This window comes from Mustela lutreola, chromosome 5, assembly GCF_030435805.1.
Source record: "Mustela lutreola isolate mMusLut2 chromosome 5, mMusLut2.pri, whole genome shotgun sequence".
NCBI lineage: Eukaryota > Metazoa > Chordata > Mammalia > Carnivora > Mustelidae > Mustela > Mustela lutreola.
This window is the reverse complement of record NC_081294.1, coordinates 77,924,635-77,951,654: the sequence shown is the minus strand read 5'-3', so window position 1 is coordinate 77,951,654 and position 27,020 is coordinate 77,924,635. Positions and strand designations below refer to the sequence as shown.

General features: G+C 40.0%; 2 protein-coding genes and 1 long non-coding RNA gene across 4 annotated transcripts in view; 1 reads left to right on the top strand and 2 right to left on the bottom strand.

The window, feature by feature from the left end:
• Positions 1 to 1,143: 1,143 nt before the first annotated feature.
• IGIP (IgA inducing protein) lies at positions 1,144 to 10,360 on the bottom strand. Its single transcript, XM_059174762.1, has one exon. The coding sequence runs from the start codon at positions 1,477 to 1,479 to the stop codon at positions 1,318 to 1,320; it is 162 nt and encodes a 53-aa protein (XP_059030745.1). The 5' UTR covers positions 1,480 to 10,360; the 3' UTR covers positions 1,144 to 1,317.
• A 4,298-nt stretch (positions 10,361 to 14,658) lies between these two features.
• PURA (purine rich element binding protein A) lies at positions 14,659 to 22,035 on the bottom strand. Of its 2 annotated transcripts, none has more exons than XM_059174760.1 (2): positions 21,583 to 22,035; positions 14,659 to 15,898 (listed from the first exon to the last, which is right to left on the bottom strand). In XM_059174760.1, exon 2 carries the CDS (start codon positions 15,752 to 15,754, stop codon positions 14,786 to 14,788), a length of 969 nt encoding a protein of 322 aa, XP_059030743.1. In that variant the 5' UTR covers positions 15,755 to 15,898; positions 21,583 to 22,035; the 3' UTR covers positions 14,659 to 14,785. The 2 variants fall into 2 exon arrangements, with proteins under 2 accessions (XP_059030743.1, XP_059030744.1); XM_059174761.1 differs by lacking the exon at positions 21,583 to 22,035 and adding an exon at positions 16,411 to 16,568.
• LOC131832130 (uncharacterized) overlaps positions 21,146 to 27,020 on the top strand; it is a 62,701-nt gene continuing 56,826 nt past the window's right edge. The window contains exon 1 of the long non-coding RNA XR_009353928.1: positions 21,146 to 21,316. This is a non-coding gene — a long non-coding RNA (uncharacterized LOC131832130). The remainder of the gene's footprint in view (positions 21,317 to 27,020) is intronic.

The window sequence follows — 27,020 nt, the reverse complement described above, 5'->3', positions numbered from 1 at the left end:
AGGAGAAAGCAGAAGTAATACTTCTAACTATACTCCTAAAGGCTGGGGAAAATGTCAGACACCTAAGGCCTCCACTGGTTTTTGAATTAGAGGACAAAACTAAGATTTTTTTTTTTTTTTTTTATCTAATAATCTGACCTTTTGTAAGACCTCATAAAAACGATTCTGAAGGATCACACCTGGGTCACATTTTCATTGGTAACTTCACTCTCTACCACTCTGCTCACCAGAAAAGCAGTTCAGAAAGGATATTTAAGCACAGCCTCTATTTTCTACCTAAGATTCTCTTCATGTTTTGTCATGCACTCTTTGGTAAGTCTTCCACTACCCTAAACCAACTTCAAATTTAAAACGACAGAAGACTAAAAACCGTTCCATGGGAAAGGAGCATGATATATGAAAAAAGTTTTTCTTTTTTCTTCAATTGTGATGGGCTAGGTTAACCATCATACCACGAGAGAATTTTATAAAACTGACTCAGGGCACCTGGGTGGCTGTCGGTTAAGTGTCTGCCTTCAGCTTAGGTAATGATCCCAGGGTCCTGGGACTGAGCTCCATGTCTGGGCTTCCTGCTCTGTGGGGAATCTGCTTCTCTCATTCCTTCTCCCTCGGCCTCTGCTTCTGTACTATCTTTCTTTCTCAAATTAAAAAAAAAATCTTAAAAAAAAAACTACTCAAAAAGATAGGCAAGTCATTCACATAGTCTTTAGAAATAAGTAAATGTGTTTTAAAGACATTTGTTTACTTTTTTAAAGATTTATTTATTTGAGAGACGGAGAAAGAGACAGGGAGAAAGGGAACACAAGCAGGAGGGAATGGGGGAGGGTGAAGCACGCTCCCCACTGCACTCTGGGGCTCAATCCCAGGACCCTGAATTACAACCCGAGCCAAAGGCAGATGCTTAATGACTGAGTCACCGAGGTGCCCCAATAAATGTGTTTTAAAATAAAATAGAAAATAGAGTTTTCCGGTGTGAGAAAACACACTTAAAGCTTACGGCCAATTAATGATCAGGCAAGTATACCTGTTACTGAGTCCTAAAAATGGTTTCCATCTATCAGGGAAAAAAAAAAAAATGCAAGAACAACCAGAACAACCAATCCTCCCCCCTCACCAAAGACACTGAAACAAAAGACTGATCTGTTTATATAGTCACATGAAAAATAAACATCTTTATTTTTTTGCCTACTTTATTTCATTTTTTCAAATAAAATTTAAATCTGTACAAAGTATACTGTTACAGTATATATTTTGTAAGAATCAATGCCTAAAAGAATCACAATACTTCAATAAGCAGTACAGCAGACCTCGCTAGTTTCAGCTTTGATATTGAACAAACTCAAGCCGGCTGATGCACAACACATTTGCTTGGTTTCCACATGGTGAGTTCCCAGCACTGAGATGGGAGAACATGACAGCAAGTATGGTTATATTACAGCCCGACACACTGCGCTTCTTCATGTGATAATAACTGCACATATTTAATACAGAATGCTCAAATTTACTTTTTAAATTGCATTTGCTTACTTCTTAGTTGGCAAAATTCAGCATTCTTAATGGGGTCCCCAAACAGTGCAAATTAATGATATTCTACTGTATAATTGGCACATTTCCAATAAGGATTAACTTGTAAACGCAAAGAATATCACAACTTTGTCCTAAATTTTAACTAATATACATCTGGTCCATTTAACCAAAGTCAGTTTGGAAAGATATTAAAGAACAATTCTATTTTTGAAAGGATACTGTTTTGACCATTCTTTAGAGAAGTAAATTTTTAAATTGTCATTAAAATGTTTTACTATAAAAATTTTACAAACTTGATTAGAAATTTCAAGATTATGATTCACAGCAGACAAATACAAACTTTATATTCCAACAATACCTACTCTTAGACTTTCAAACAGAGCACAACCATGTCAGCCGTGTTAACTAAAATTCTGAACAGTGTACTAAATTTATAAGTGGTGCTGGGTCTAGCAAGTGTAAATACACAGTATATTTTAATGAAAAGAATTGTCTTCTTTATACTTTATTTGTTTTCCCATAAGGAAACATTAATGTTTACATTCTTTAATAAAGTTAATCTTACATCAGAATATAACTTAATACTGTCAGCAACAGGGACCACACACAGTAAATAAGAAGCACATTTAAAATAAGTCTGAATTCACATAGATTAACATTTGTTGGTTAATAAAATATCGACAGTATTACAATCTTACAATATTTACAGTAAGAAAAATCTAGAGTAATATATACCTTTCACAGCAGGATTCCTTTTTTTTTTAAATTATTTCTTCCAGTTTGGGATTGTGTATACATGAAAAGCTCAAATAAAGCAACTCTGCAATATAATCTTAAAATAATGGCTACTGGGGGGAAATTCTATCACAACCATTGAAAATAATGGTGACTTTTCACGGAGTCTGTGGCATCTGAGAACCCAGTTAATAAACCAAAGTCTTGACCCAACCAGCTTCAGTTACCCAGATTAAAGCTGCAGAACTCCGGCCTTCCCTGACTGCTGAAAACCCAACAGATTTTTCAACATGCTATAAGAAAAGAGGGAAATAGGTTTCAATTCACACCTCGTGGCTGGAAGGCTCCGGCCAGTGCATATTCTCCAACAGTCTAAAAGGGCCCATTTCACCTCCAAAGCATCACAAGAGTTCCCTTCTAACTACAGGGCACTTTGATATGGAGCTTACTCATTCCTCAACTCTTGTGCATTAAGATAAGGCATGAACGTGGCCCATATAATACACACCAGCATCTTACTTGGGACCAGGGCAAAGAAACAGACTAATGCAGTTTGCACTGAGGTCAACAGGGAAAATGGGAAGCGATGCAATTTCCAATTAGAATGGCAAGAAGAAGACCCACATCCCTAAACTGGAATTTGGCCAGGGCCTCAGAGTTAGCACCCCCTCTCTGAGTACCACAAGCAATTAGGATGTGTGCTCTGGGCCTCCTCTGAGAGAGCATCTACAGTAAGTAATACCATGTGGGACATTAGTTCAGTGATGACTCCCAAGAAAACAGATACAATTCTTGAATCTGGGGCTGTCCACAGCACCTGAGGTCACTCATCTGAGCTGTGACCTGTCCCAACCCTGCTTACTTTAAGAGATCTGATGGGCACAGAGCACTCAGGGATATGGCTGCTGGCTACTTTGGACTCTAGATCTCACAGGTAATCAACAGGTATCTGGGATTGAATTAGCAAACTGTACCATAGCTCCTTAAACAGACACTGTCAGGTTTGAAATCATGTCAAGCATGAATCTTCACTGTCAGGTCAGAAATCAAAGTGGGTATCTTCCCACATCAGCCAAGGTTATTTTGTTAAAAACCTTAGAGGAGTTGGACAGTTTTTCATGTTCCAAGTGATTAGTTTACTTATTTCAGTCAAGCTGGATTGACAAACCAGACTGATCTATTTAGTTAAGCTTTTTTTTTTTTTTTTAATTCTTATGTATGTGTTTAACCCAAAGCTGTTGTATTTGGGCTAAATACACTGACAGAGAAAATTCAAACAACAAAAGTTTTCAGCAAACTTCTGTGGTATTTTGTTTTTGGAAGTCAATGCAAGATCTAAAGGTATTTCTACCCAACAAAGTCTGTTTAAGTGTTTAATGTTATTTCCTTTTTGGTCCTATACAGAATGCTATGACTTCTATATAGGTCTGAATGCTGCTCCATGTAGATTCCTTCTGTATATCTAAAAATATATACTTTTCAGTAGTTCAATACATGGTTAATCTTCCCACAGAGGAAGATTTTTGTAATCACAAGTTGCAAAGTAGAAAAAAAATCTCCTTTCTAAGAAAGGAAATATACTTTCCTATTATACACTTTTGAAGAAGCCCAAAGGCATGCACCAAAAATCATTATGAAAACTAATACATGCACTAAAATGATATAGAGTTAGGACTTAAAGTGCTGATTTCTCAATTTTTAAATTTGGAGAAGACATTTTGTCAGTCATTGACTCAAAAATTTCCCCCCACCCCACCCACCCCACTCCATGGCATCAAGAGAGAAAAGTAAAAAGTATGCATAAATCTTTAAACCATTCTTTACATAAGGGGAAAGGACAGATACAATAACTATCCTATTTATAAACTGGATTCCCAGTTTTAAATAAAACCAATATTTACTGGTAAAAATTGTCAAAGCTAATACATCCAAACAAATGTTACTAGTAAATAATGTTCTACATAGAGAATAATTTACTTTGGTTTTATGTACCTTCTCACAAATAATACTGGTGTCCCATACATCACCAAACTGATGTGTTCCAGCAAAGTTGTAAGGCAAATCTTTTTTCCCAGTGACATCTTTTTTCCTAATAGACAAAACTAAAATCTTTTGGTGAGGAAGGGGTTAAGATAATGGCTAACCCCGTGGCATCCTGAGCATTGTGGTTTATCAAACTCTACCCTGCTAGAAGCTGTCAGGCACCCTGACCCCTGCCTTGAACCAGGAATGGCTCCCACATCTAAAGATGCCCTGACTCCTTATAAATAGCTCTCAGAACATTGCTACTTTTTTCCTTCTGTCTGGATGTCTAACAAAGCTGGTTGCAATGTCACATTTTGCTAGTAGGGGCCACCATCTAACAATAATTCCAATCTGAAATGTTTTAAGCCAATAGTTAATTCTTAATTTTATCAATTAATTGCATTAAAATTTTCTCTACAGAGTTTATACTTAGAGCAGAGATCCTTATCTTGGGTTTCAGATGTGTGATGCCCCTGAGGTTGCATGTAAAATTATCTGTGTATGTGCATTTTTTTTTTTTCTGGGGAGAGGGTCCATCACTTTCATCAGATTATCAAAGGTTTCTGTGATCTCAAGAAAGGGGTTACAAGGACTTAGAGTGATACCCGTAATTCATTTTATACTAGGGTTGGGAAATGGGGGCAGAAAACTAAAAATGGCCTCAGAAAAAAAGGGGCCAAATTGCTGATCTTTTCCCTTTATTCAAAGTTGGGAAATAAGTGCTTCAACCTAGGAAAAATAATTAATTAAGCTGATTTAAACTCCATTAAAAAATAATCAAAGCCACTTTCTAAAATATTTTCATTTTCTATATATGGTAAGTTTAGTCTCCAAAAAAAGGTTTGGAGACTGAATTTTTCTCTTTTCCCTAAGGAAACTCATAAACACAATGCTGATCATCATCCACATTTAAAGATCTGACAACCTAAAACTTAAGACAACTCTAATACTATAGCCTTTAATTTATGATTTTGAGTAAAGGATTATCTAGAGTCAAATACACATTTGTCAACCTTCATCCCCCAAAATTGGTCCATAGTTAGACAACTATCGGGCACAATTCCACTAGATAAACCTAAAATTTGAACAATGGAAGTTTAACTTTCTATCCCAAACTGAAAACAAAACCACAAGTTTCTACAATAAAGTCCAGCCACAAACATTCACACTATGTCATAGAGGACTTACCTATTTCAATACATCACTGAATTTTCAACAGAATTTATAAACATGAGATCGAGAATGACTACCAAAACATGCTAAGAAGAGCATGTCAAGAATTAAACCACCACCCTGTGTGCACCCCCCCCCCCCATCGAGAAACACACTCAGGCATTCCAAAAATAAACCAGATCTAAAGAGAGGCCTCTCACTTGTTAAAGTATGAAGCGCCCAAAAGGATACAGGGAAGGGACTATAAAATGAAATAATTAAATAGCGTACAAAAATTAATTTTAGCCAAAACACATTCTGTTCTATTGACAAAACTATCGACGTTTTTTTTTTTTTTGTGGTTTTTTTTGCAATTTTGAACACTGTGTTGCACAATCTCACTAAGACAAAAAATATGTTCACAGGTACACATTTTGTTCTCCTATTCTTCCTAGAGCACATCTTGAGGTTATAAGAATGCTTCTAGTTAAAATAAAGTCTCTTATCCCTTGCTGCCCTCCCCCCTCAAAAAGTGAGTGAACCTTGAATTCCAAAAAGGAATATTCATTTAATGTAATTATTTCAATATCAGTTATATCATATAGACCATGATGAAACTCTATGAGCATTATGGAAAACTACATAAAAGAGGGAGCTGCCACTTGCCACCCACTTTGCTTCCAGCTTTTTAAGCCACTACCCAGCTAGACTCAGATCTCATTGACTTCAGTGAAAATAAATCAACACTCCAAAACCAGGCCATCTCAGGCTGGAAGCTGGAACTCAAAGACATCGTTTCATATACATATATATATTTTTTTCTACCCTAAGCTTTCACTTTGTCTATTCAAATAGTTTAATAAAGCTCACATTTACAAAGGATTATATTGGCAAATAAAGGCCCATATTAAAAACTTTTATCAAAACAAATTTTTGTTCTACATAGCTAACACTAAGAAATATTTTCTTGGACTTATAAAGCATATTTAATTGCATATAAGTTTTGCTTTGGGTGGGATACTGAAATAATTCTGTAAGAAATTAGAAAAGACTAGAAACAAAAGTGAAAGTGACTAGTCTTAACTTTCAAAAAATCAAGTGCAAAGATAAATAGTGCAAATAATGAAAACTAGAAATTTTATAGGCAACTTTACATCTTTCCTGCTTTTGTACTTTTACATATTGATAACTCTATAAACCCTAACAACTGTATGCAGCATGGAAATGGGCTATCATTTATCTCCATTGACTAGACTCAAGGAATCCTTTCAAAGGCAGTCATTTAAATCACTGGTTCTTGACTAGATTTGGGAATTCATTTTTTAAAAACAATTCCTAAGGGAGAGGCTATTTAAGAAGGCTTTGCACAGATTTAAACAAGTTATAGAATGTAATTGTATCATAATTTAAAATCGGCAGGATGGGAAAAGCATATTAAATGTTAATTTTAAAAAATAAATTATAATAATTTTATTGTTAATGAGCTTGGCATTTGTAAAAAACAACAATAAACAACAACAAAAAAAACAAAGTTACTTTCCAGATAAAAAATAGGTCTTTTTTTACCCAAGAAATTTTATCACTAATATATACAGATTTGGGTAAAATGAAATAATCTGTCAGAATTACTGAGAGTAAGTCCATGTTAAACTAAAAAGGAGTCCAAATATGCTTGAATTATGTAATTAAAAAACCAAAATGTAATAATAATTCTTTATCTTAGATAATTAAAAAAGTTCCTGGGATATTGGGAACAGAAATCTAGACACTACCAGTTCACCCTACGAAGAACATAAGAACTTCAAAGATATATTAAATTATATTATTACCTGCCACTACTGAACACTTGGGAATTCTACAATTTTAAAGTAACAGAGAAAATGGGAATACAAACAGAAATTTGAGTTTGGGGAGGTATGTTGTCTAATTTCAGAAATATAGTATTACTGAGGGTCACAAAGTCCACAGTCTTAAATACTGGGATGCAAATGTAAAAGAAATGGAAAAGAAACCTAAAATTGCAGTTTAGTGTTTTTACCTGGTTTACTCTCCTCTTGTAAGAAACTAATGTGGACCAAAGGCTCAAGGTTCTGTAAAATGAAGGTATGATATGGATTTTGTGAACTAAGGACCATTTTGAAAAGTAAAGCTAAACTACACTGTAACATGAACCCAGGAAAGTAATCTGTATAATAAATATTTCTGATAGTTTAAAAATAAGTGAAAAAGTTTGAAATTTTCTTATCTTCTTTCCCTCAAAATAGTAAGTCCCCAGTACCAACAACAGGCTTTGACCAGAAAAGCTGTCATTTCACTATTGTGCTACTTAATTTGTCCAGAAAAGCAAACATCCCACACCTGAAAGCAGATTTGTGTAATGCATCATCATCATCATATCTAGCTACAGACCAACAGCTTTCTCATAACCAACAAGGGACCCATTTTCTCCGGCTTTACTGAAACTTCATTAGTGAAGATCAACTTCATTGTCCTTAGCAAACAACACTCATTTAAGACTCCACTTTAGTATCTTTTCCTACCTAAAATTTCTCCCATTTTATCACCAAACAATTCCCTTATATAACTCTCACACTCCAAATCATGAACACATTGAGCAGTTCTTCCCTTTCTGCTCTCAAATTTCCAAACCATAATAAACCTCACCCCCCAGTAACTTACCTAAAATACACATACTTCTTACTCTCTTCGATACATAATTTTTTTTTTTTTAACAATTTCAATGCCCTTCAGATTGCCAGCTTAAGACTATGGGGAAAATAGCACTCAGAAAAAAATGCCCAATTACCTCATTATACAGAAATCTTTCTGGGATCAGTTAGCCATGTTCTAAGGAAGGAGCCAGCAATTTCTTTACTTCCCTCTTAAAGGGGTAAGTTTGAGTGTCACTGGCAGGCCTATGGTAAGAAAAAGAAATAAGAAGGAGAGCAAAACAAGGAAAAAGGAGAATGGGAGAAAAAAAAGCCAAACATACATGGTAGGGAGGTAGGTCAAATGCCACCAACTACCTACACTGGAAATTGCCAATCCATTCCAGTTGAATGGGTGCTTGACCCAATCCCAACATGTGTCTAATAATTCACTACCTGATGCCCATTACTGGTTGAGCTAGTCAAGGTGAATACCTAAGTCACCTGTCCCATAAGTTTGCTACTTCACAATAAGGACATCCTAAGTCCTCTGAGGATCCTTCTGTTTTAATGCAGCTTAGACTAAAACACATGTTAAGAAGAGTACTTCCATGATTCTCAAAATTCCGGAATATAAAGGTTTGGTCCTTGAACTTGGAGGCCTCTCAAATTATTAAAGTGCACCCTAAATCAAGAAAATTAAACTTTCAGCTTAATTTTTTCCTATGAAATGTTACAAAATGTTTAATAAGCAAACTGCTAATAGTCATCAAAACAAAGTATGCTTTCATGAAAATTCAAAAATCTTGCAATTCCAAAATGAGTAAAATATTTATGGTCCTTAAGAATTAACTTTATTTTATATAGAGGATCACCACCATGTTTCTACCTATCAAACAAGACAATTTTCCACAAAAGCAAAGCACATCAGGGGAAAAAAAGAAAAGAAAAGGAAAAAAAACAAATATCAAACATATGGGGACAAAATAAAAATACATGAGTAACTATGAAACTTTTTTAAGAAAAAGGTTTCTAACAAATGACCTTTGCCATACTCAGCTTTCCTAGAGACATAAATTGCCTAGACCATTCAACATCAAAACTTGGTAGTCAGTTTAGCAGCTGTAAGATGACAAATTGTTGGCTTGAACTAATCATATTGTTTACTTTCCACTTGGCTGTTTTTGCATTATGAAATTCTACCTGACATGATAATGCTAGTTTAGATGATCCTCACTTAACTCATAATAATGAAATTTGTTTGAAAAGAGCCTGTCAAATGGCCTAGGCCTTAAATTCGGGTTTTTAGGATAAAATAACTCCCCAAATATTAAAATCAGGTTTTCTTAAAAATATGTTGCAAATTCTCTATGGTAATTAATGCAGCTGGGTGAAAAGAGTAATTTTAATAGCAGTGATTATTTTCGTTTTATAGTGTACTCTATTACAAATGGTCTAAATTCAGTTAGCTTACAATTTAAAAACCCAGGAATATTATAATTTATGATTTAGAAATGGATAAATTTTAACAGAAAACACAAATAACTTGTGAATTTGCTTACATAAGCAATTCCAATAAATTCTTTCCTATTCATTCCACTCTCATGAAAAAATATCTCTCCAAATTATTAAGATACTTAAATTTAAAGATATTCAACTATAAATGTTATACTCAGAGTTATCACCAATTGTTCCAAACCTAAGTTGCTGAAGATTTCCCCCCTTTTTAAGCATCCTTTTACATAGAAAGCAGGATCTCATTCTGATATTGAAAAAACTCAGCAAAGGGAAAAAAGTCATTAGATTTGGTATCTCAGTTTTTTAAATGGGGAAAAATATTAAAAGTATGTTCACATGTAAATGAAAATGAATTGTGGAGCTATGAAAACAACTACAGCAACAATCTCAGAAATCTCCATTCTAAAATCATGTGGTAATCTGTGTGTGTGTGTGTGTGTGTGTGTAAAATATGAAAAAATGAGTGGGAATATTGAAGAAAGGAGGGCAAACCACGTGTGGGAGACAGAAGTAATAATCATGCCCATGGTGGGTTCACCACAGCTGGCATATACTCAAAATGTCATAAAAAGAAAAATATGTTTAGAAAGTTTCAGCAGTGCCAAATGCAAAATGTTAAAGCACAGCAACAATGAATGAGATAATCCCACAAACATCAAGTTCCATATGAAAACAGGAAGAAAAAAACCGACATATGCATCTTCTTTAATATACCAAATCTTAATTGACTTATAGATCATATAAAGTGCTTGGGCCATAGTTACCCACCCAGATTCTCATTATCAACAGACTTATCTCTTCCCCTCCCTTCCACCCAAATTTAGTAGTGTTCCTGCAGAAAAAGGATAGCATTCCTGTATTAATAAGAATAAGAAATGAAAACAGTGAGTACAACTGATATAGATCCATTGACTTTTATTACAAATGTACTTGATCACTTGGCTTCAAAAAGTTTAAAATCAATACCCTATTTTCTGTATGCCAGTACAAAGCAAACTGTTTTACAAATTAAATACCTAAAAATTTGACAAAAATATTAAAATTTGATGAAAAACAATTATAAAAATCCTTAATCTCTCTCTCTTCAAAAAAGGAGGCAGTCTTCCCAGTCCTATTATACAATATTAATAATATTCACCATTTTTAGAATAGGTAGCTAAATTATATTTTTCTGTTAGCATACAAAACTCTTAGACTAATAGATTTCATTTGTATATGCTCCAGTTAAGTTTGTGAATGCCATCTGATTGCAATATAATCAACTATCTTTAATTGAGTCCTAATTTACACTTATTTAATAATTTGCATAGTTTAAAAGGGATAAAGGTTATTCTACAACTAATTATCATAGGCTATTACAGTGCTATTTTTCAAGGCAATAAGTATTTGCTCCCAAATGAAATTATCTGTCTTCTTTAGGCAGGGGTTAAAATTACTAGCAGCTTTCTCCATTACCTGAAAAATCAAATTGGAATAGTTATCCATCTCTAGATGTGAAGACCTAAAAAAACATATCAATATATTTTCCACTTTGAGTCAAATTTCAACCCCTGCATGGGACTAGAAAGTGAGACTTTCAAGGTTTTTATTTCCCTGTTGGTTTTGGTTTCTACTCTCCATGGCTTTTAGGAAGCTGGGAAAGTTTGTCTTTCCTGACTCACATTGTCTCTCCTTTCCATTTGGCAAATATTCATCTACCTTCAATCTGTATCTAGTAGAGGAAAAGCCGACATGGCTTTTCTTATGAACTTCCTTTGTTGTCAAAGGCATGTATAATGATTTCTACAGTTCTGGTTAGTTAACTTTAGCTCCCTCTGTGGCTGGATGACTGCTGCTTCTAACATCAGCATGATAAATAGGAGGCACAAATAAAAAATAGCTTAAAAAAAGATTTGGTGATTTAAAAGAAAAAAAAAACAACAACACCAAACACACACACATATATGGGCATTTCAAATCTGGTGGCTGATCTCTGGATTAAATTACTTGACAGTGTCTCTCATTTTAAAGAACGTAAATATTGCAATGCATTTCAAGTTTTCTTTTATACTTAGGCAAATAATATAGTTTAACCAAGCTCTTGGACCTTAATCGTAAGACAAAGCAGATCATTAAAAATAAGGCATACTTGTCAGGAATTAAGTTTTGTTTGCTTGTTTTTGGCACATTTGATCATACTGTCTTCTGTGAATAACACATATGGTCAAATATACCATCTCCTTTTTCATTTCAGCACAAACAGGGTTTACCAACCAGTAAAATAAAAACAAGGAAAAACTCCAACATAAAACACTGAGATATAGAACCTTGGTAAAGTACCGAGCACCTGGGAGGAAGGGTGAGGAAAGGATGAAACAGTAGAGGGAAGGGAAGGTTGGACGGGTGCTTGGGGAGGTAAAGTAAGATGCAAAAAAGAGCATCTTTACAGACACTTAGTCTTTTCTAAGATCACCTCTCAAGTCTTAAAAGATTTGCATGTGGATTTTTTTTAAACCCACTGACCATAAATCAGACACTGGTTTCAAAATCTTAGTAAGATTGTGTTTAACTGTTATAGTGTAAAGACAGTTGCACAATATATGTGCTTATTGATCCGGTAGGATTCCAAGCAGAATCTGAAGTCTGTAGGTAAGAAAGGCTTCACTTTAGGTAACTCTGATCCTAAAGAAAACCTCATGAAAGAACTCGCATCTCAAAGAAAGGACACTTTGCCTAAGTTTGCTGTGTTTTTGTTGACTTGCACTACTTATTGCTGGCTACTATGAAACACTGATCTAGGAGTACTCCAACAACCTGTAGTACAAGGCTTAACTTTAAGAAGCTATAGTAAACAAGAGACAAAATCAAAGCAATTCTCTTTCCTAACTAGTAACAGCACAGAGAATGCAGTCTTTTCCATATCACAGTAAAAGTACAGTGAACAAAACAGCTCAACAAACCTTAAGACAAAAAAGTGCAGGTTATTAATGTTTACATGCAGTTGATAAGCATTCCAAATGTCACATTATGCACTGTAAAAGCTCAACTTTACTATATGGAAATAAGAAAAATGCACCTTGGGGGAAGGGGAAAAGCAATTTAATCATTTCCAGTGATTTTTGTAAGTAAAGAAATTCCTAACTATTGTACGGTCACCTCATATTTAACATTGTATGAATATTAAAAGCAAACAATTTAATGGGAAAATGCACAGTACAATGGAAATAGCTTGTTATTCAACACATACAGTAGATCTCAAAAACAAAGACAACACACTCAACCAGGAAGCTTAAAATATCAAATCAAAACCCAAAGAACCAGCAGAAAAAAAAAAAAATCCTTCAAAAAGACCAGTTTCACCTTCCTAGGCCAATGCTTTACAATGTGAGAAGCACTGATACCTTCCAGCTCCTACAGGTGGTGTCTTCTACATACAGCAGTAAGATCTATATGGCTGGATTGCCAAGAAACAATTCCATTCCCAGAACTCTCTATGTCAGACAAGATCCTTTTTTTTTTTAAAAACCAAAATACTTTCTACAGAATTCCAAACCAAAATGTACTGTTTAAGGCATCTTTTTTTTTTTTATAACATTTTCTCTTCACTCAAAGATGATAGTCATGCAGCAGTTTAATGATAAAAATATATTAATATTTTACTATACAGCAGCAAGAAGTTAGTTGTCAATTAAAAGCACACGAACATCTTTAAATGAAATCCTGTAAAGACTATCGTTACAAACAATTTCAGTTTGGAGGACACCAACTTGGTAAAGTGCTCTCCTAAGCTTTGCATTTTCATACCCTACACCTTGAATTATATGAGTTATAGAACATACTTTTGATAGGCTTGTACACTTGGGGAACACAAATACATTTAGCATATAATGTAGCCAGTAATAACTAGCACCACAGCTACATGGAAATCCTTTACACATACCAACTTGGCTTTCACTTTTAAAATGAAACTCAGAATCCATGGCTCAGTAGGATAACTATAATTGTGTTGCTCTGCTTTTTAACAGGTCTACATAAGTTAATAGCACTGGCAAAAATCAAAGAACAGCTTCAGACCTCTTACTAGTTTAGGAGACAGTGCTAGTGACCACAAATAGACTCGCTACCTGATGTCCAAGTACAGGTTCACTGGAAATTGCTGCACGTTAGTTTTTAAAATCTTTCTACACATAATAAAAAAAATATATTATGAACGATACATCTCATATACACAATAATGACAAAACACCTACTCAGTCAAAGCAAACAGATGCAGAAAAATATTATGGGAGATTTCCTTTATCTTTCTTTCTCTTTTTCCTTTTACTATTTGAATAACTTTGGTTCCAACCGTAAAAATCACAACTTAGCAAATTTCATTTAAATGCCTTTTTTAATAATTTCTTCATGTTCACAGAAGTTTCACTGACCATTTTTATATGTTTAAGGTCCAGATGCAATGCATATTGTATAAAAGAGAGCACTTATTGTTTACCTTGCATGAATTAAACCTACGTACCTTTAACTCTACAAACTTCTGCATAACATTTAGACAAAGCTCAGACACACAGCATGCCTAGCCCTCATATATATACACATCTCTAATCACAGGTATATAGGGTGTCAAATATACTATAATAACCTCCATGTAAGGTTTGAAATTTGGTAACAAAATGAGAAAAACTAAAAATATTATTTTACGTGTTCTAAAATATCTCTTTTTTGTGCTAAAGTCAAATGTTAGCTCAACATGAAAAGGACTTTTATATAATTCAGCAATATTATAATCTTGACCATTTTGCAAACACTTTTAATAATAATAGCTTAAACGTGTACAAAAGTTCTTGGTTAATTAGGGAAATAAACACTCAGTTCTTTATATTTTTTAATCAAGTAGGAAACACAGTTCATATAATGTTATTACTTTTTGTATTTTTTTTGTTTTTTGTTTTTAGCAGCTGCTTACTGTTTTATATGGTGGATAAAGTGGACAACATCCAGCGATGGGTGGCAAGTCAGGAAGAGAAACTGTCAGTTGGTGGAGGTTCTGTGGGTGGTGCTCCCTTGGAGTTAACAGTTATTTTTTTTTTTTTTTTTACTTTTTTACTTTTTATTTTCTCTCTTTCTTTACAGTATATTTTCTGTGTGTGGCTGTGTGTGTGTGTGTATGCATGTGTGTGTGGGTTTTTTTCCATTCAGTTTGATCAATCTTCTTCCCCTTCTTCCTCACCCTGCAGCAACAGGGTGGCAGCGGCAGTCTCCTCCTGCTGCTGCTGCTGCTGCTGGTGGAGCTGCTCACAGGCAGCTCGCTTCTCCCTCTGCTTCTCTTGAATCTTCTTCATCTCCTCCGAGTACTTGCAGAAGGTGTGTCCGAACTTGGCCCACACCTTGTAGGGCACGGTGATGGAGTTGCGGTAGGTGGGCTTCACCTCGCTCACTCGCATAAATACGCCGTACTTGTTGGAGCCCACATCGAAGAAGAAGCGCTTGTTGTCCACAGTCAAGGAGGTGCCCTCGGGCAGCTCGGCCGGCTCCTCCTCCACTCCGTAGTCATCGATGAGCTTGGCCAGAGCGTCGCGGAACTCGATGAGCCCCTGTGCGGGCAGCGCAATGGTCTGGCCCTGCGTGGAGCCCAGGCCGGGCCCCCGGTTGACCGTCTGGCGGATGCGCAGGAAGCGGCCGCGCTGGTTCTCCTTGAGATCCATGTAGTACTTGCGGTTCTCGCGCACCAGGAACTCGCTCTTAAGCGCCCGGCGCGGCTCGTCCTGCGCCTGGGCCAGGTCGGGCGGCTGGCTGGGGCCCAGCTGCGCGTAGTGCTCGATGAAGTCGCCCAGGTAGTCGCGGAACTCCACGGCCACTGACATGGAGAGAGTGAGGCGGCTCTTGTTGCCGCCCGCGCCCACCTCAGCGATCTTCAGGAAGCGGCCCTTGGCGTTCTGCTTCACGTCCAGGTAGAAGCGCTTGTTCTGGATGTCCACCCGCTTGGAGGCCAGCTCCTGCGTCTCGTGCTGCAGCCCCCCCGGGGCCCCGCCGCCGCCGCCGCCACTGCCGCCGCCGCCCCCGCCGCCACCACCGCCCCCGCCGGAGCCCGAGCCCGAGCCTGGGTGCCCCAGGGAGCCGCCCGAGCCTAGCGCCGCACCACCCTGCTCGCTGCCGCTGTCTCGGTCCGCCATGATGCTGCGCTCCGCCGCCGCGCCGCCGCCGCCGCCTGCCGCTCCGCCCGCCGCCTCAGTCGCCTCAGCCGCCGCTGCTTTCCCTCCCCGGCTCCGCCTGCTGCCGCCGCAACCCCCACAGCCAGTCAGCCACTCTCGCGAGATCTGCGGGAGAGACGAGACCCGGTAACAGGGCACTGACTCCCCAGTACAGTAGCAGGGCGCCCTACTGTACGCGCCCACCCGCCCGCCAGCACGTGACATGCGCCCCGTCCCTGATGCCAGCCCCCTGCCCGCCCGCCCGCCAGGCGGCGCCCACCCGCCGGCCCTCACCCCACACCCCTGGCTGGGGGGGGGGGGGACGCGCCGCGTCGCAGCTGCTGCCGCCACCACCACTGTGGCTGTCGCTGTTGGCCAGACCCTGAGCGGCCTCGGCCCAGGGAGTTGGGGGACCAGGGGTTAGAAGGGGACTGCCATACTAAGCACAGGGATCAGGCCTGAGCTTTGCTTTCCAGTGACCCCAAAGAGAGAATGTGGGGGAAGGGCCTGTGAAAGGCAAGTGAGCCCGCAGCAGACAGGGGACACCAAGTCACGGCCACCCACCCCTGTGGGCCCCAGCCAGACCCAAACCCAAACCCAGACAGGCCCACCCACTGCCTGGTTGGGCTGTCTCCTACCGCAGAGCCCTGGCCGCAGAGGCGGGCAAGGAACAGGAGAGATGGTGCGGCGGTAACCCTTAGCTGCAGAAGGGGCTGCCTGGGATGAGGACGGGGCGCCGGCAGCAGTGGCGCGGAGCAGCAGACACCTAGCCCGTCCCTCCCCTCGCTCCCGCCGCTCCCCCTCCCCGCGCACGGCAGCGGCTCTGGCCTCAGATGATCCCGCTCCCCCCTCCCCCCAACCGCAGCCCCGCACAGTCGGGCGGGCGGGCGGGCGGGCGGGCGCACTCACCGGCGGGGGGGAGCCGAGCAGAGGACGGCAGTCGCACCAGGGCCGGGGTGCCCGCAGTGCCTGTTCGCGTTGGCTCTGCCCTTTCCCCCCTCAGCAACAATCAAAAAGAAACCCCACACTCACCCAAAAACCATCAACCAGCCCCCTTTGGGACCACAACTACCCGCCTGCCTCCCCCTCCTCCTTCCGAGATTTGGGGAAGGGGGGCACCCTGCTCAAGGCTGAGCCCAACCTGGGTTGCCGGCCAGCTCTGAGGATGAACCAGGCCCCACCGAGGCGTCAGCCCCCGACCCACTCTTGTTCCCCACTGGAAGGACCCAGAATGGAAGAGAAAACCAAGCAAGATTTAGGAAATTCACGAGCTAAAAATGTCAGGAATTTCCTGGGAAACGCAGTTCCTTACGGGTTTCATTAACGCAGGTTCGCTCGCCTGTTTTACCCCTCCTCCCAGAAACTCTTAAGTGTCAAGGAGAGCCCCCACCTCTCAAAAAGTAAAACATTAAGTGATTAATGGTTTTTAGGTGACAGCTATGTTACCAACCACGAAGTAACCAATGAATCTTTGGACAGTGACTGCTAAAGGGGGTGTCTGGTCTCGGAAAGGGGCTCGGAAATAAGTGAATTCCATCTTCCTAGATCTAAGGCATAATCTAGGGCCTGTTTCCTTTCTCCTATATATACAGCAAATGCTCATACTCCCTCCCTGCAGTCTGTAGTTCTGACAGTTGAGGGAAAGCTAAGGCCTATCTCCAGGGGAACCCCGGCAGATCCCCCTTACACTCTCCTTATCACCTTCCGCACTGGGCTCAGGGGATACAGACCTCACAGCCTTACTCCTGGCTTTCTCAAGCATGGATTGTTGCCTCCATCCTTAGAACAGTGTGTCTGTCCCATTTGTGGGCTCCATTCCCACTGAAAATCCCTCAACCCCCAAAGTAAGGAGTCTTGCCTCCCTCATTCAGCCCCAGAGACAGCTGAGTACATAGCTGCGCAAGCTTCCTGGAAAACAAAGGGGTAGATCAAGTAATGATCAAGAAACCCAGACCCTTCTAGTACATAAGCCTTGTCAATGACTGAGCCCTCAAAGCCTCCTAATATATCCTTTCATCACCTAGGCAAACCTGGCAAACCTGCCTGCGAAATATTCACAGCTTCCCTTTTCTCTTAGCAAGGGTCCCGTTCTACCTACATTAGCTCCTTTAGCTCTGGGTTGATGTTTGCTACTTCCCGCTACAGAGCAAGAAACAGGGCAAAGCACGATGGCTACCAAAGAGCAAACTGGAGTAGTCCTGTGGGAACCAGCCCCAGAACCACCCACCTGTCCAGTAGTCCCTGGAATGATTCCCTGAGGGGGAGGCCCATTCTGAGAGACAGAAATCTGGACTTTGGGCCACATAAAAAACTTCTCCTTAGTTGCGGGGGGCGGAGGGGCATCCTCCGGATTCACATTGTACCCTTCTAGTACTGATTTTTCTGAACTCCCTCCCTTGTCCCCAAGTCTGCAGGGAAGGGGAGAGAAGAACTGTTGGCGAACTTCCGACTGCGCAAAATTTCAAGTGAGAAAGAGCAGTGGATCCTCCAGGCTCACACAGTAGCGATCAGGACCCTGGATAGACCCTGGCCCCAAACTGGGACAGAAACGCTTAGTGGCAGGGTCTCCACACAGAGCAGGGCGAGGTATTACGTTTCCAGCTGTAAAATGAGGCTAAGATCTGTATAAGTCTGATCTAGAAGAGCTCCTGCTCTTCTGGGGTTTACCTTGCGCAGAACCAAGCCCTTGCCCCTTCAAGAGAGTTCACAGCAGCAAGAAGCCCAATGGGACTGTGAAGAAGGGACACGTGCCTCCCATCCTTCCATACTAATGACTGCTTCCTCCAGGACAGAAAACTACGGTTTAAAACTGCTCCTCTTCTTGGACCAACTTTAGAGACTAAATTTCTTGCTCTCTGTCCCAAATATTTACATCCAGGGGTTCTGAAACGGTTTGAGTTTAGGAACACCCTGATTTTCTTAAAAGGTGTCTGTCACCAGAAACTGAATTCTTAGTTCCCCAGCGCAGAGGCAACTGATGAAGTTTCTAGACAAAGCACAAGTTAAATATCATTTGCATGCTCACACTGGGAATTTTAAGCCCAAATCAGCAAACGACTGAGACCTGGACCTCTCCACATAATTTGCACTTACTTATGTTACACTATTTGTTATATATGTATAAAATTTTTGTCATTATATACTACCAGTTTCTCTCCTATTTTACAAATGTATCTAAAAGATTAAAAAAGTTAACAATGGCTTTTCCAAAATAATTCAATGGTAAATTGGATATTTAGTACATTTTCACTACTCAAAAAGTTAATTTCAGGATAAGCCTGTAACTGTGGGGCTTTGGTCAGACTGGGGAGGGCATGGTGGTGAAAGGCGGCTTTCCTTAGGCTACAGAATACAGTAGTCTTAACAGTCTGGGAGGAATGAATATTGACTCAGAGTAAAGCCTTAAAAAGTTTAGAACCTTAAAAAGAATTTCAAAGTTAGATTTGCATCCTAACATTGAAACTCCATGAGAAAATCTATAGATTTGAAAAGACTTCTAGCCATTTGCTAATTACTTAAATAGTATACTTGGAAAATGAAAAGTCAGTTCTAGTTTCTAGCTTTTTGAATTTGTTATTTTGAAACAAACGGTTGTAAAATTAAACTGATGATTTCAATACAATGTAGAAAAAGGCAAAGGGTAAACGAAATATATTAATATGCAGCAAAATATAGGTATTAATTAAAAATCATCAAATAATATTCTATTTCTACTCCAAGTTGCTTACTTTAAAAACCCTGATAAATATCTTTAGATTTCTTGTGCTCTTTTATTAATACTACACACATTTTGAAGAGAACAGAGATTGCTTTATTTTTAATCCCACTATCTCTATGTCATTAACAAACTCTTACCAACAAAAAATTGTTCATAAGTGAAACAAACATTAGGCAGAACAAGAAGGAAAAACGTCTCAGTCTTCCTCAGCCTTAACTATAGGTGATTCTGGAGATTCTAAAATAACCTAATTCAGCTTTAGTCTTTAAAAGTAAAAATTAACACATACGTATAAAATAAAATTGGAGGGAGGGAATCTACCTCTGGGTAATAAACCCTTTCGATTATGGAGTTCCCAACAGAAACAATATGCTGATTAATACCACAGATTTCCAAAATAAAAGAGAAGCAAGAATATTAGAAATTGTGTTGTCAAGTACTACTTAGGTTAAATACCTGTCTTAAACTAGACAATTATCTTCAATACTCAAATCATTAAAACTAACTGGAATGTTGTACTGCAAGGGTTTAAAGTGGAGGAATTACCCATTTCTTCTCAGGGCTATCAGAAAAATGAAGGGTAAAGTAAATGTTAACGTTTAACAACAACAAAGACAAATAGTAATAGTAGTTCATCAATCAATTTTTTTAAAAAGCATTATCGTCCTCCTATAGCTTACCTAATCTTTGAAATTATGCCTCTCCAATGCTATTTTAATGTTTAAAGATATGAATTAAACATTCAAAATCTGAAGAGAATCCTCGCACTTCACAAAATGTTTTCATTTTAAGCATTTACAAAAGAGTTAAATAAACGTAGCACACATTCTAAATTCGATCAAAGATTCTGAGAACCCGACATTTTATGTACCCAAAAGGCCCAAATAGAACCGATGCAAATGTCAATACCTCACTCTCTTCCGGCTGATACTTAAAAGGTTTTACTAGTACCCAAAGGAATGAAATCAGCAACTCTCCACACTTTATAGTCAACACTCCAATTTTCAAAGCCGCAATTCGCAAACGTCAGTTTGGGTTGGAAGCAGTAGGGGTCTTGAAGTAATAAAAAAAAATTCCTTTTCACCTCTGACAGTCTACCAAAAGATGTCAAACCAAATTCCGTCTATTGTAAAGCACTGGGACCTCCCTTCCAAGGACACGGGACACATGCATAGACACCAATGCCAAAAAGCTCTCCAAAAGCACCTGGCCCGACAGAACGAATTAGAACCCTTAAGAGGGTCCCTCACAGACAGCGGAAATGCAGGTGGCATTAATTCGGGGGTAGACAGCAAGGAGCCAAAGAAAGTTGCCCTAGCCGGACTTGGGCCTTTCTCTACCCAAGTTCGGAAACAAGGCAGATGTATTTGTGGGGGTCCCTTCTACAGACATTTCAAACCGCTTCCGGAGCCCACTGTCACTCAAAGGGAAGACCCTCCAGATTCGCATCCGTTCCTTCTGCCCCCAAACAAAAGCAGAGGAGACTGATGAGCTGACCTAGCTCCGAAAATTCCTTGTTCGGACCACCCATCCTTGGGCCTGCCTTCATCTGCGATGTCAGCACCAATGTATTATTTTTTATTTTTACAACGCATCCTGGGCGGGTGTATGCATTGCGGGGGTGGGGGTTGAACAGAGAAGAGGAGGGGTTGGTAGTGAAGCCTAGAACCCTCCTTCCTCTCCCCTCCTGCCAGGGTTGCTGTGCAGGGAGTGTCGGCCACATTTGGCGCACTGTCCCAGGCCCGGGGCGAAGGTGGCCAGGGGAAATGGGGCTTAGGGATTGCTAAGCAAACGTCACCATTGGTGGTCTACAAGCGTCTGCGGAGGTAGGATTGTCTTTTTTTTTTTTTTTTTTTTTTAAGGGGCGTGTGATTTTGTTCTTTTTTGGAGGTGGGAGTTCGTTCGTTCGTTCGTGCGCTACGGGGGTGGGGGGGATGTTGCTGCACTGCCAGAGTCCCCGGAGGGAGGGTGCGAGGATGTCTACGATGGTACAGTAATTATTCCTGGGGCATACGAGCGCAATTAAAGGGGACGGGGTGGGCGGCACCTCGAGTTGTGGCAGTGCCAGCAGGGAAGGTCGCGAGGGGCTTACCCGGGCGGGCGGGCGCTGTCCTGCCGCAGGTGAGGGAGGGCGCGGGCTGGAGGGAGGGAAGGCGCGCGCTAGGCAGGCGCTAGGCTGGCGCGAGGAAAGGGGGAGGGGGGAGGAGGGCGCGCGCGCGCACACCTGTCCTGGACAGCGGCGCGAGCCGAGCGGCGCCTCAGTCGGGCTCTGCCCGCTGAGGAGGAAGGAGGGCGGGCTGGCAGGCGGGGGCGGGACGCCGAGGGGAGGAGGAGGAGGCGGCTCGGATGGCTGGCTCGGCTCTCGCTCGTTCTCCCTCCCGCGGGCAAGTCCGGCTCACACCCTGCTTCTCCCGCTCACTCACAGCCCCCTTGGCTCTCCCTCCTCCTCCTCCTTCCCCTGCGGGATCCGCTCGCCGCCGCCGCAGACGGCAAGTCGTGGCAGCCAGACGTCGGCGCGTAACCCGGCGCTCCGTGCGTGACTCCGGGCGACGTCAGCGCGCGCTCCGCGTTACCCACCATCTCTCCCCCATCCTCCCCCCGTGGCTCGCGCCCTCCGCCCTCGCGTCCCTCCGTTTCAGTTGCCGCGGCGGCGGGCGCGGAGCGCGCTCCCTCCGTCCCCCTCTTGCGCGTGCGCGCGCCTTCTCCGCCGTTGGCGCGTCAACAGCCCACGGCCCAGGCCTTGAGGCGCGTCTGAGGAGGGGGCTGCCTGTGGCCTCTTTGGCCGCACTTCCTCCACTCACCGCCCGTGGCGCCCCTAGGAGGACTTACTCTCGTTAGGCTTTGAAGGCTGAGCTAGGCTCAGGCGGGGCTAGAACCCCGTAGGGCCTGCATCAGCTCCAACTTAGGGCCCTCAGCGTCGTTATCGGTGCAGCCACCACTCTTGTCACCCTCTCCACCCGCCCTCGTTCCGCCCGCAAGTCTCAGGAGGCAATAGGCCTTTCATCTTCCGGGAGGGTCTCACCTTGGCCTTCGGACGCCCGCGGAGAGGGCTAGAAGGGCATAATTAGCATAAAGAAGAAAGAGCGAGACCACATTAAGGCTTTAGCCCCTGGAATCCTTGACAGGAAGTGTGGGGCTGGTGCCCAGCCTCCCACGCAGTGTAGGTGAAACTGGGCCCCTTCGAGGGACTGTGACTAAGGACAAAGCCCTGATAAATATTATTTATGCGTCCTTGGGCTGAGAGGAGAAAAGTGTAAGAGGCGAGTTAATTTTCATAAATTGCTACGCGAGGGCGAAATGCAGAACTATAAAATTTGTCCTTTAAGAGTTTTTTTGAAATCTTACCAAGTTTGACAAGATTTTTGGTGCACGGTAACTTTTTCCTCACTTTGTACGCTGTCACATCTCCATCCTGTCACATTGCATACGTGGAAGATGGATCAATTAAAAATTATTAGCTGCAAATAAATAGAAAGCTGCCTTACCATCTTTATCATTATTTAAATAGGTCTCAAAGAAGTCAGCCTGTAGTTTAGGAAAATTTAGTCACTGTCCTAACTTATTTAACTGGGTATATTTTATTTTGAAGTTACCTTCCAATATACAGTAAAATACGCTTTTATTAGGCAACATTAGACTTTTAAACTCACTAATTTATTAGGACCAGATTTTTTTTAGGAAGCTTATCTAGTTAAGCCTCTAAAGGAGGTAAGAGTGAGTTGAAATTAACCCCATTTTGTGGATGAGAAAATCGAGTTACAAAAATAAAAGTCGGTTGTTCAGAGTTGCAAGGAGTCTGTCACCAACAGAGGGAAACACCTTAGGTCTATTATTGCTTACTTTATCCACTAAGCCAGAAATCCTTCAATCGTTTACTTCCGGGTATCTTTGGATGCCGTCCTCCTCCTCTTCCTCCCCCCTGTATTTTAGGCAGTGCCTAATGTCTGAAACAAATTTGGGAGGTATTCCTGGAGACCCCAATTCACAGAGGACTCTAAAAGCTTTGAGGTTGGAATTTTCTGACATAGGAAACTACAGCTGAGCAATAAGTTATTGTGGAACAGTTCAGATTCCATACTAACTGCAAAATGTTTATTAATCCCTAGTTAGAGGTAAGAAAATTTTTGAAATAGTTTAATGAAAGATGGGTCATTTCTTTTGAATTGCTTCTTCATTCACCTCATCTTTAGGTGGCAGCACTACTATATAAACATCCTTAAAACTACAGTCTTCTGCAACTTGATATCCTAGAAGAGTGTTTTGTCCTAAATGCATCCAGCTCTGTTGTGGAGATTAGACATATGAAATCATCCCCGAGAATTAGAATACTTAGGAATTTCCAGAGGAGGAAGAACAGGAAGCCTTTCAAAAGAGGTTAATACATGGAGTTACTGAAAGAAAATATTTGAAAGGTTTTAAAAAGCTTTTTCTTTTTCTAGCTGTATGAGGAGCAAGTAGCATCTTTACTCTAAGCTTCATCTTGTATTGAACCAGCACAAGATAACCTTCCAAAGCAAACCATACTTTATCAATACTGCATATTAAGAATTTTTGTAAATTCTTAACTTATTATTAAACTTGCTAGTTGTATTGTTGCCAGTATTCTAACTACAATTTTATTTTATTTTTTAAGTTCTACCCCCAACATGGGACTTGAACTCATGACCCCCCAAATTTAGATTTGCATGCTCTACAGACTGAGCCAGCCAGGCACCCCTATTTTAAAATTGGGGTGCAGTTTTCTTCATTAAACCGGATCAGACTTGTGAATTTCCGAATAGCAACCTATCATTAACGCTGTGGAAGAGAAGAACTCTTTCTGGCTCCTTTTCTCATTTCGTAAATTGTTCATATACAGACTAAACCACCATTGCTCAAACTCAGAGAAGTGATAATACAAGTTCAACTACATATTAACTGATAGCAACTTACAGTTATTCTATATCTTAATTTCTGCCACAGTGTTTGAGGGCAATAAATTGTGATGTATGGGGACTATTTGGATCAAGTATTCTCTAAGTAGAACTTTGTCATAATTTTGTATGTTTACAGTCATTCTTCCTGTATCCCCTTTATCCAAACAACCAAACAAAATTGGATTTACATGCATTTCAAAATAGAGTGTGTTAGATTTACAGTATAAACAAAATTACCAAAATTACAAAATTTACCAAAAAACAATGTAGAAGTATGACCATCAGGAATGGGAAATCAAATTATTTCTGGGTAGAGGATGAAATATTAATAAAGTCTTTCTTGATGGCAGCTTCCATCTTTCTCAAGTCAAACTTGGAGAGTCTCTTGCAAATTGGTAGAGCTCAAACTCAGCAGTATTATGCTGAGATTTTTAAGCTCTCTGGTGCCAACAAATCATGCGGCCTGGGGGCCTTTGCTCCAAACTTCTGCCAACTCCATTTTGGCAGTAAACTGTTCTGTTGAACAAAGTTTGCACGTGTTTGGGGTGTGAAGTGGTTCCTCAGGCATTTATCTGGTTTTATTCCAGTTTGGGGACTTGAAGACAAGAGTCAGAAGCACGAGACTTGTAGAGTTCATATGTGCCCTGACAGATTATGTTAGTGATCTTGAATTTCCACCTATACAGGGCAGCTTTTTCTTTGTTGGTGTAGGTTGTTTTTTTTTTTGTTTTTTTTTTTTTTTTTGAAGTGGACCGTTTAGTTTACTCCTTAAATGCTAACATGATATGGAACCAGTTCTCAAAAGCAGGTAAGCAGAACTCTCTCTGTTGAGAGTAGAGGGCTATGGCAAATCACTCCTCATCCTCCTACCTACAATACAACCACACACCACTTGAGAGCAAAGAGGCCAATAATTATTTAAACTTGATCTCACTGTCATATATAACTATGAGCCTCTGATCTTTTTTGCTATTGGTTGTCTAGTTTTATCTTTTTTACCTACTTTTCCCATCCTCGAGTCATTGGTTAACATTACTTGGCCCAGTTATATGTGCTTATTTGTATTATTTCAGGAGGTCCCTCTTCCTGAGGGAAACATATGCTTTCTTAATTTCCATTATTTTTTCAAATAATCCTAGGAGAAAATCCTTGCATAATCTGGGGTAACAGTTTGAAAGCTATTAAAATGTTATTGGAATATTTTATTTTTTTCTCATTTTCTTCTTCCTGGTTTAAGAGTAATGGAAAGAAAAAAGTGCAAAAGTAAAAATTACATATGTTGAAATGATACTATTACTTTTAACCATGATCAATGGAATGTCAATTTGTAAGATACAGTATGGTAACTTAAAAATGATAAGTTATATTTGATACTTTTGGCAAGAGTGTGGCCTAAATTCCTATTTGTACCTTTCCCAAGTCAAAACTGACCTATGGATGAGGTTAGAAAGAAAGAAAGAAATCTGGGCCTTTTTTTTTTTTTTTTTTTTAAGATTTTATTTATTTATTTGACAGACAGAAATCACAAGTAGGTGGAGAGGCAGGCAGAGAGAGAGAGGAGGAAGCAGGCTTCCCGCTGAGCAGAGAGCCCCATGCAGGGCTGGATCCCAGGACCCTGGGATCATGACCTGTGCCAAAGGCAGAGGCTTTAACCCACTGAGCCACCCAGATGCCCCATCTGGGCCTTTCTAAAGAGTGACTCTAACTGGACTGAAAGTGCTATTGAATGTTGTTGAACATTTTATGGTGACCTCAAAACTCTTTTGTTTGCTTACTTTAAAATATAAATGTATTATAATTTTACTACCTGGAGCAAGACTAAATATATGCTTGCATAGGTGGTTGTACACATACAACCAGATTGCTCTGCCCTCTGAAGCTAATTTAGACCATTTTTATAACCAAATGCAGTAGCACTTTGTGATTAGATGATCAGTTGGTTTCTTTCAGTGGTGAGTGAAATATGTCAGGGGAAAAATCAAGATAATCCTCCATGAGATAAATACAAAGTAAGTTCTTTCTTTAATATTTTGTGCTCTATTTGTATCTTTAAATATTTTTATTTTTATCTTTAAGTATACTTTTACATATACTTGCCTAATACTGAAAATTATTACACTTATCTTTATAATTAATTATTAAATAATAATTATACTTATTTTTAAGTATACTTTTCTTCTTGTCTAAATACTGAAAATTAATTACTAAATGTAAATGTAATGTAATTTGGTAAGTATGTGTATAGAAAAGAAATGGTTTTATTTATTTATTTACTTTCAAAGTTTCTTTTTTTTTTTTAGTAATCTCTACACCCAACATGGGGCTCAAACTCACAACCCCAAGATCAAGAGTTACATGCTCTTCCAACTGAGCCAGCCAGGTACCCCGAGAAGAAGTGTTTTTAAATTACTATTTTGGAATTCTGTTTATATGTATATATATATTACACAAACATATTACAGCTGATGTTTAGAGGCATTTTATTTATTAATTTTTTTGCCTTGAATTTCCTTTTGGAAAGTAAGTATTTTTTTTTTTTTTTTTTTTTTTTTTTTTTTTTTTTTTTTTTTTAAAGATTTTATTAATTTATTTGACAGAGAGAAAGATCACAAGT